The 9869-nt window shown below is 50.6% G+C and overlaps 1 protein-coding gene across 1 annotated transcript; it reads right to left on the bottom strand.

Annotated features, from left to right (window-relative positions):
• Positions 1-878: 878 nt before the first annotated feature.
• LOC138582520 (uncharacterized) lies at positions 879-9569 on the bottom strand. Its single transcript, XM_069653913.1, has 5 exons — positions 9117-9569; positions 8953-9032; positions 4753-8877; positions 3409-4677; positions 879-3333 (listed from the first exon to the last, which is right to left on the bottom strand). Exons 1-5 carry the CDS (start codon positions 9567-9569, stop codon positions 879-881), a joined length of 8382 nt encoding a protein of 2793 aa, XP_069510014.1.
• Positions 9570-9869: the final 300 nt, after the last annotated feature.

Genomic DNA, 9869 nt, shown 5'->3' on the forward strand with positions numbered 1-9869 from the left:
TTTCTCATTAGTATGGCTTCTCTGATGCCTTTTAAAATGTGAGTTTTGGGTGAAGCTTTTCTCGCATTCAGTACACTTGTATTGTTTCCCCCCAGAGTGGCATCTCTGATGTTGCCTCAGGCTAGAGTTCTGCCTAAAGGTCTTACAACATAGCATGCACTTGAATGGCTTCTCCCCAGTATGGATCATCTGGTGCGTTCACAGATCTGACCTTGGAGTGAATGCTTTCTCACACTCCGTACACTTATATGGCCTCTCCCCTTTGTGGGATTTCTCATGTCGCCTCAGGTGTGATGTCTGTCTGAAGTGCTTTCCACATTCTTTACACCCATACAGCTTCCCGCTAGTATGGGTCCCCTTATGCAGGTACAGACCTGAGCTTACAGTAAATGTTTTCTCACACTCCTTACACTGGTACGGTCTCTCTCCTGTGTGGGTTCTCTGATGGTCAGTCATATGGGAAGCACAGCAAAAGGACTGACTACATTCTGTGCATTTGTACGGTTTCTCCCCCGTATGGCTCATTTGATGCCTGGCCAGTGCTGACATCCGAGGGAAGCTTTTCCCACACTCACAGGTGTTGTCTCTCTGCCATGTGTAATCACTGATGTTGTCTCAGGAGTGATGCCTGATTGAAGTGCATACCACAGTCCATGCATGCATAGGACGTCTTTCCATGATGGATGCGCTGATGATGGCATAGACCTGAGCTGTCAGTAAAGCTCTTCTCACACTCCTTACACTGATAGGGTCTCTCTCCTGTGTGGGTTCTCTCATGATCCATCAAATGGGATGCACGGCGAAAGGATTTGCCACATTCTGCACAGTGGTATGGTTTCCCCCCTGTATGGATTGTCTGATGGGTCAAAAGATTTACTTTATGAATAAAGCGTTTGTGGCATTCCATGCACTGGTACGGTCTCTCCCTCTGGGCCATTTTCTCCCCTGTGTGGGATTGCTGATGCTGCCTCAGGTCTGAACTCTTCGCATGTATGGATCCTCTTATGTCTTCTTAGATGTGCGCTGTGAGTGTATCTTTTGTTGCACTCCATACACTGGTATGGTCTCTCCCCAGTGGGGGTTCTATGGTGATCCATCAGATGGGACGCCTGCCGGAATGCCTTACCGCACTCTGTGCACTCATAGGGCCTATAGCCAATAGGAATCATCTGGTGGCTTCTTAGATGTGCGCTGTGAGTGTATCTTTTGTGGCACTCCATACACTGGTATGGTCTCTCCCCAGTGGGGGTTCTATGGTGATCCATCAGATGGGACGCCTGCCGGAATGCCTTACCGCACTCTGTGCACTCATAGGGCCTATGGCCAATATGAATCATCTGGTGGCTTCTTAGATGTACGCTGTGAGTGTATCTTTTGTTGCACTCCATACACTGATATGGTCTCTCCCCAGTGTGGGTTCTATGGTGATCCATCAGATGGGACGCCTGCCGGAATGCCTTACCGCACTCTGTGCACTCATAGGGCCTATAGCCAATAGGAATCATCTGGTGGCTTCTTAGATGTGCGCTGTGAGTGTATCTTTTGTTGCACTCCATACACTGGTATGGTCTCTCCCCAGTGTGGGTTCTATGGTGATCCATCAGATGGGACGCCTGCCGGAATGCCTTACCGCACTCTGTGCACTCATAGGGCCTATGGCCAATATGAATCATCTGGTGGCTTCTTAGATGTGCGCTGTGAGTGTATCTTTTGTTGCACTCCATACACTGATATGGTCTCTCCCCAGTGTGGGTTCTATGGTGATCCATCAGATGGGACGCCTGCCGGAATGCCTTACCGCACTCTGTGCACTCATAGGGCCTATGGCCAATATGAATCATTTGATGGCTTCTTAGATGTGCGCTGTGAGCGTATCTTTTGTTGCACTCCATACACTGGTATGGTCTCTCCCCAGTGGGGGTTCTATGGTGATCCATCAGATGGGACGCCTGCTGGAATGCCTTACCGCACTCTGTGCACTCATAGGGCCTATGGCCAATATGAATCATCTGATGGCTTCTTAGATATGCGCTGTGAGTGTATCTTTTGTTGCACTCCATACACTGGTATGGTCTCTCCCCAGTGTGGGTTCTATGGTGATCCATCAGATGGGACGCCTGCCGGAATGCCTTACCGCACTCTGTGCACTCATAGGGCCTATGGCCAATATGAATCATCTGATGGCTTCTTAGATATGCGCTGTGAGTGTATCTTTTGTTGCACTCCATACACTGGTATGGTCTCTCCCCAGTGTGGGTTCTATAGTGATCCATCAGATGGGATGCCCGCCGGAATGCCTTACCGCACTCTGTGTACTCATAGGGCCTATGGCCAATAGGAATCATCTGATGGCTTCTTAGATGTGCGCTGTGAGTGTATCTTTTGTTGCACTCCATACACTGGTATGGTCTCTCCCCAGTGTGGGTTCTATGGTGATCCATCAGATGGGACGCCTGCCGGAATGCCTTACCGCACTCTGTGCACTCATAGGGCCTATGGCCAATATGAATCATCTGGTGGCTTCTTAGATGTGCGCTGTGAGTGTATCTTTTGTTGCACTCCATACACTGGTATGGTCTCTCCCCAGTGTGGGTTCTATGGTGATCCATCAGATGGGACGCCTGCCGGAATGCCTTACCGCACTCTGTGCACTCATAGGGCCTATGACCAATAGGAATCATCTGATGGCTTCTTAGATGTGCGCTGTGAGTGTATCTTTTGTTGCACTCCATACACTGGTATGGTCTCTCCCCAGTGTGGGTTCTATGGTGATCCATCAGATGGGACGCCTGCCGGAATGCCTTACCGCACTCTGTGCACTCATAGGGCCTATGCCCAATATGAATCATCTGGTGTCTTCTTAGATGTGCGCTGTGAGTGTATCTTTTGTTGCACTCCCTACACTGGTATGGTCTCTCCCCAGTGTGGGTTCTATGGTGATCCATCAGATGGGACGCCTGCCGGAATGCCTTACCGCACTCTGTGCACTCATAGGGCCTATGGCCAATATGAATCATCTGGTGGCTTCTTAGATGTGCGCTGTGAGTGTATCTTTTGTTGCACTCCATACACTGGTATGGTCTCTCCCCAGTGTGGGTTCTATGGTGATCCATCAGATGGGACGCCTGCCGGAATGCCTTACCGCACTCTGTGCACTCATAGGGCCTATAGCCAATAGGAATCATCTGGTGTCTTCTTAGATGTGCGCTGTGAGTGTATCTTTTGTGGCACTCCATACACTGGTATGGTCTCTCCCCAGTGTGGGTTCTATGGTGATCCATCAGATGGGACGCCTGCCGGAATGCCTTACCGCACTCTGTGCACTCATAGGGCCTATAGCCAATAGGAATCATCTGGTGTCTTCTTAGATGTGCGCTGTGAGTGTATCTTTTGTGGCACTCCATACACTGGTATGGTCTCTCCCCAGTGTGGGTTCTATGGTGATCCATCAGATGGGACGCGTGCCGGAATGCCTTACCGCACTCTGTGCACTCATAGGGCCTATGACCAATAGGAATCATCTGATGGCTTCTTAGATGTGCGCTGTGAGTGTATCTTTTGTTGCACTCAATACACTGGTATGGTCTCTCCCCAGTGTGGGTTCTATGGTGATCCATCAGATGGGACGCCTGCCGGAATGCCTTACCGCACTCTGTGCACTCATAGGGCCTATGACCAATAGGAATCATCTGGTGGCTTCTTAGATGTGCGCTGTGAGTGTATCTTTTGTTGCACTCCATACACTGGTATGGTCTCTCCCCAGTGTGGGTTCTATAGTGATCCATCAGATGGGACGCCTGCCGGAATGCCTTACCGCACTCTGTGCACTCATAGGGCCTATGGCCAATATGAATCATCTGGTGGCTTCTTAGATGTACGCTGTGAGCGTATCTTTTGTTGCACTCCATACACTGGTATGGTCTCTCCCCAGTGTGGGTTCTATGGTGATCCATCAGATGGGACGCCTGCCGGAATGCCTTACCGCACTCTGTGCACTCATAGGGCCTATGCCCAATATGAATCATCTGGTGTCTTCTTAGATGTGCGCTGTGAGTGTATCTTTTGTTGCACTCCCTACACTGGTATGGTCTCTCCCCAGTGTGGGTTCTATGGTGATCCATCAGATGGGACGCCTGCCTGAATGCCTTACCGCACTCTGTGCACTCATAGGGCCTATGGCCAATAAGAATCATCTGGTGGCTTCTTAGATGTGCGCTGTGAGTGTATCTTTTGTGGCACTCCATACACTGGTATGGTCTCTCCCCAGTGTGGGTTCTATGGTGATCCATCAGATGGGACGCCTGCCGGAATGCCTTACCGCACTCTGTGCACTCATAGGGCCTATGACCAATAGGAATCATCTGATGGCTTCTTAGATGTGCGCTGTGAGTGTATCTTTTGTTGCACTCCATACACTGGTATGGTCTCTCCCCAGTGTGGGTTCTATGGTGATCCATCAGATGGGACGCCTGCCGGAATGCCTTACCGCACTCTGTGCACTCATAGGGCCTATGGCCAATAGGAATCATCTGGTGTCTTCTTAGATGTGCGCTGTGAGTGTATCTTTTGTTGCACTCCCTACACTGGTATGGTCTCTCCCCAGTGTGGGTTCTATGGTGATCCATCAGATGGGACGCCTGCCGGAATGCCTTACCGCACTCTGTGCACTCATAGGGCCTATGACCAATAGGAATCATCTGATGGCTTCTTAGATGTGCGCTGTGAGCGTATCTTTTGTTGCACTCCATACACTGGTATGGTCTCTCCCCAGTGTGGGTTCTATGGTGATCCATCAGATGGGACGCCTGCCGGAATGCCTTACCGCACTCTGTGCACTCATAGGGCCTATGGCCAATATGAATCATCTGATGGCTTCTTAGATGTGCGCTGTGAGTGTATCTTTTGTTGCACTCCATACACTGGTATGGTCTCTCCCCAGTGTGGGTTCTATGGTGATCCATCAGATGGGACGCCTGCCGGAATGCCTTACCGCACTCTGTGCACTCATAGGGCCTATGACCAATAGGAATCATCTGGTGGCTTCTTAGATGTGCGCTGTGAGTGTATCTTTTGTTGCACTCCATACACTGGTATGGTCTCTCCCCAGTGTGGGTTCTATGGTGATCCATCAGATGGGACGCCTGCCGGAATGCCTTACCGCACTCTGTGCACTCATAGGGCCTATGCCCAATATGAATCATCTGGTGTCTTCTTAGATGTGCGCTGTGAGTGTATCTTTTGTTGCACTCCCTACACTGGTATGGTCTCTCCCCAGTGTGGGTTCTATGGTGATCCATCAGATGGGACGCCTGCCTGAATGCCTTACCGCACTCTGTGCACTCATAGGGCCTATGGCCAATATGAATCATCTGGTGGCTTCTTAGATGTGCGCTGTGAGTGTATCTTTTGTTGCACTCCATACACTGGTATGGTCTCTCCCCAGTGTGGGTTCTATGGTGATCCATCAGATGGGACGCCTGCCGGAATGCCTTACCGCACTCTGTGCACTCATAGGGCCTATGGCCAATATGAATCATCTGGTGGCTTCTTAGATGTACGCTGTGAGTGTATCTTTTGTTGCACTCCATACACTGATATGGTCTCTCCCCAGTGTGGGTTCTATGGTGATCCATCAGATGGGACGCCTGCCGGAATGCCTTACCGCACTCTGTGCACTCATAGGGCCTATGGCCAATATGAATCATCTGGTGGCTTCTTAGATGTGCGCTGTGAGTGTATCTTTTGTGGCACTCCATACACTGGTATGGTCTCTCCCCAGTGTGGGTTCTATGGTGATCCATCAGATGGGACGCCTGCCGGAATGCCTTACCGCACTCTGTGCACTCATAGGGCCTATGACCAATAGGAATCATCTGATGGCTTCTTAGATGTGCGCTGTGAGTGTATCTTTTGTTGCACTCAATACACTGGTATGGTCTCTCCCCAGTGTGGGTTCTATGGTGATCCATCAGATGGGACGCCTGCCGGAATGCCTTACCGCACTCTGTGCACTCATAGGGCCTATGACCAATAGGAATCATCTGGTGGCTTCTTAGATGTGCGCTGTGAGTGTATCTTTTGTTGCACTCCATACACTGGTATGGTCTCTCCCCAGTGTGGGTTCTATAGTGATCCATCAGATGGGACGCCTGCCGGAATGCCTTACCGCACTCTGTGCACTCATAGGGCCTATGGCCAATATGAATCATCTGGTGGCTTCTTAGATGTACGCTGTGAGCGTATCTTTTGTTGCACTCCATACACTGGTATGGTCTCTCCCCAGTGTGGGTTCTATGGTGATCCATCAGATGGGACGCCTGCCGGAATGCCTTACCGCACTCTGTGCACTCATAGGGCCTATGGCCAATATGAATCATCTGGTGGCTTCTTAGATGTGCGCTGTGAGTGTATCTTTTGTGGCACTCCATACACTGGTATGGTCTCTCCCCAGTGTGGGTTCTATGGTGATCCATCAGATGGGACGCCTGCCGGAATGCCTTACCACACTCTGTGCACTCATAGGGCCTATGACCAATAGGAATCATCTGATGGCTTCTTAGATGTGCGCTGTGAGTGTATCTTTTGTTGCACTCCATACACTGGTATGGTCTCTCCCCAGTGTGGGTTCTATGGTGATCCATCAGATGGGACGCCTGCCGGAATGCCTTACCGCACTCTGTGCACTCATAGGGCCTATGGCCAATATGAATCATCTGGTGGCTTCTTAGATGTGCGCTGTGAGTGTATCTTTTGTGGCACTCCATACACTGGTATGGTCTCTCCCCAGTGTGGGCTCTATGGTGATCCATCAGATGGGACGCCTGCCGGAATGCCTTACCGCACTCTGTGCACTCATAGGGCCTATGACCAATAGGAATCATCTGGTGGCTTCTTAGATGTGCGCTGTGAGTGTATCTTTTGTGGCACTCCATACACTGGTATGGTCTCTCCCCAGTGTGGGTTCTATAGTGATCCATCAGATGGGACGCCTGCCGGAATGCCTTACCGCACTCTGTGCACTCATAGGGCCTATGGCCAATATGAATCATCTGGTGGCTTCTTAGATATACGCTGTGAGCGTATCTTTTGTTGCACTCCATACACTGGTATAGTCTCTCCCCAGTGTGGGTTCTATGGTGATCCATCAGATGGGACGCCTGCCGGAATGCCTTACCGCACTCTGTGCACTCATAGGGCCTATGACCAATAGGAATCATCTGGTGGCTTCTTAGATGTGCGCTGTGAGTGTATCTTTTGTGGCACTCCATACACTGGTATGGTCTCTCCCCAGTGTGGGTTCTATGGTGATCCATCAGATGGGACGCCTGCCTGAATGCCTTACCGCACTCTGTGCACTCATAGGGCCTATGGCCAATATGAATCATCTGGTGGCTTCTTAGATATACGCTGTGAGTGTATCTTTTGTTGCACTCCATACACTGGTATGGTCTCTCCCCAGTGTGGGTTCTATGGTGATCCATCAGATGGGACGCCTGCCGGAATGCCTTACCGCACTCTGTGCACTCATAGGGCCTATGACCAATAGGAATCATCTGATGGCTTATTAGATGTGCGCTGTGAGTGTATCTTTTGTTGCACTCCATACACTGGTATGGTCTCTCCCCAGTGTGGTTTCTATGGTGATCCATCAGATGGGACGCCTGCCGGAATGCCTTACCGCACTCTGTGCACTCATAGGGCCTATGACCAATAGGAATCATCTGATGGCTTATTAGATGTGCGCTGTGAGTGTATCTTTTGTTGCACTCCATACACTGATATGGTCTCTCCCCAGTGTGGGTTCTATGGTGATCCATCAGATGGGACGCCTGCCGGAATGCCTTACCGCACTCTGTGCACTCATAGGGCCTATAGCCAATAGGAATCATCTGGTGGCTTCTTAGATGTGCGCTGTGAGTGTATCTTTTGTTGCACTCCATACACTGGTATGGTCTCTCCCCAGTGTGGGTTCTATGGTGATCCATCAGATGGGACGCCTGCCGGAATGCCTTACCGCACTCTGTGCACTCATAGGGCCTATGGCCAATATGAATCATCTGGTGGCTTCTTAGATGTGCGCTGTGAGTGTATCTTTTGTGGCACTCCATACACTGGTATGGTCTCTCCCCAGTGTGGGTTCTATGGTGATCCATCAGATGGGACGCCTGCCGGAATGCCTTACCGCACTCTGTGCACTCATAGGGCCTATGACCAATAGGAATCATCTGGTGGCTTCTTAGATGTGCGCTGTGAGTGTATCTTTTGTGGCACTCCATACACTGGTATGGTCTCTCCCCAGTGTGGGTTCTATAGTGATCCATCAGATGGGACGCCTGCCGGAATGCCTTACCGCACTCTGTGCACTCATAGGGCCTATGGCCAATATGAATCATCTGGTGGCTTCTTAGATATGCGCTGTGAGCGTATCTTTTGTTGCACTCCATACACTGGTATGGTCTCTCCCCAGTGTGGGTTCTATGGTGATCCATCAGATGGGACGCCTGCCGGAATGCCTTACCGCACTCTGTGCACTCATAGGGCCTATGACCAATAGGAATCATCTGGTGGCTTCTTAGATGTGCGCTGTGAGTGTATCTTTTGTTGCACTCCATACACTGGTATGGTCTCTCCCCAGTGTGGGTTCTATGGTGATCCATCAGATGGGACGCCTGCCGGAATGCCTTACCGCACTCTGTGCACTCATAGGGCCTATGGCCAATAGGAATCATCTGGTGTCTTCTTAGATGTGCGCTGTGAGTGTATCTTTTGTTGCACTCCCTACACTGGTATGGTCTCTCCCCAGTGTGGGTTCTATGGTGATCCATCAGATGGGACGCCTGCCGGAATGCCTTACCGCACTCTGTGCACTCATAGCGCCTATGACCAATAGGAATCATCTGGTGGCTTCTTAGATGTGCGCTGTGAGTGTATCTTTTGTTGCACTCCATACACTGGTATGGTCTCTCCCCAGTGTGGGTTCTATGGTGATCCATCAGATGGGACGCCTGCCGGAATGCCTTACCGCACTCTGTGTACTCATAGGGCCTATGGCCAATAGGAATCATCTGATGGCTTCTTAGATGTGCGCTGTGAGTGTATCTTTTGTTGCACTCCATACACTGGTATGGTCTCTCCCCAGTGTGGGTTCTATGGTGATCCATCAGATGGGACGCCTGCCGGAATGCCTTACCGCACTCTGTGCACTCATAGGGCCTATGACCAATATGAATCATCTGGTGGCTTCTTAGATGTGCGCTGTGAGTGTATCTTTTGTTGCACTCCATACACTGGTATGGTCTCTCCCCAGTGTGGGTTCTATGGTGATCCATCAGATGGGACGCCTGCCGGAATGCCTTACCGCACTCTGTGCACTCATAGGGCCTATGGCCAATATGAATCATCTGGTGGCTTCTTAGATGTGCGCTGTGAGTGTATCTTTTGTTGCACTCCATACACTGATATGGTCTCTCCCCAGTGTGGGTTCTATGGTGATCCATCAGATGGGACGCCTGCCGGAATGCCTTACCGCACTCTGTGCACTCATAGGGCCTATGAACAATAGGAATCATCTGGTGGCTTCTTAGATGTGCGCTGTGAGTGTATCTTTTGTGGCACTCCATACACTGGTATGGTCTCTCCCCAGTGTGGGTTCTATGGTGATCCATCAGATGGGACGCCTGCCGGAATGCCTTACCGCACTCTGTGCACTCATAGGGCCTATGGCCAATAGGAATCATCTGGTGGCTTCTTAGATGTGCGCTGTGAGTGTATCTTTTGTGGCACTCCATACACTGGTATGGTCTCTCCCCAGTGTGGGTTCTATGGTGATCCATCAGATGGGACGCCTGCCGGAATGCCTTACCGCACTC

This window comes from Ambystoma mexicanum, chromosome 1p, assembly GCF_040938575.1.
Source record: "Ambystoma mexicanum isolate Mex_15411 chromosome 1p, UKY_AmexF1_1, whole genome shotgun sequence".
Lineage (NCBI taxonomy): Eukaryota > Metazoa > Chordata > Amphibia > Caudata > Ambystomatidae > Ambystoma > Ambystoma mexicanum.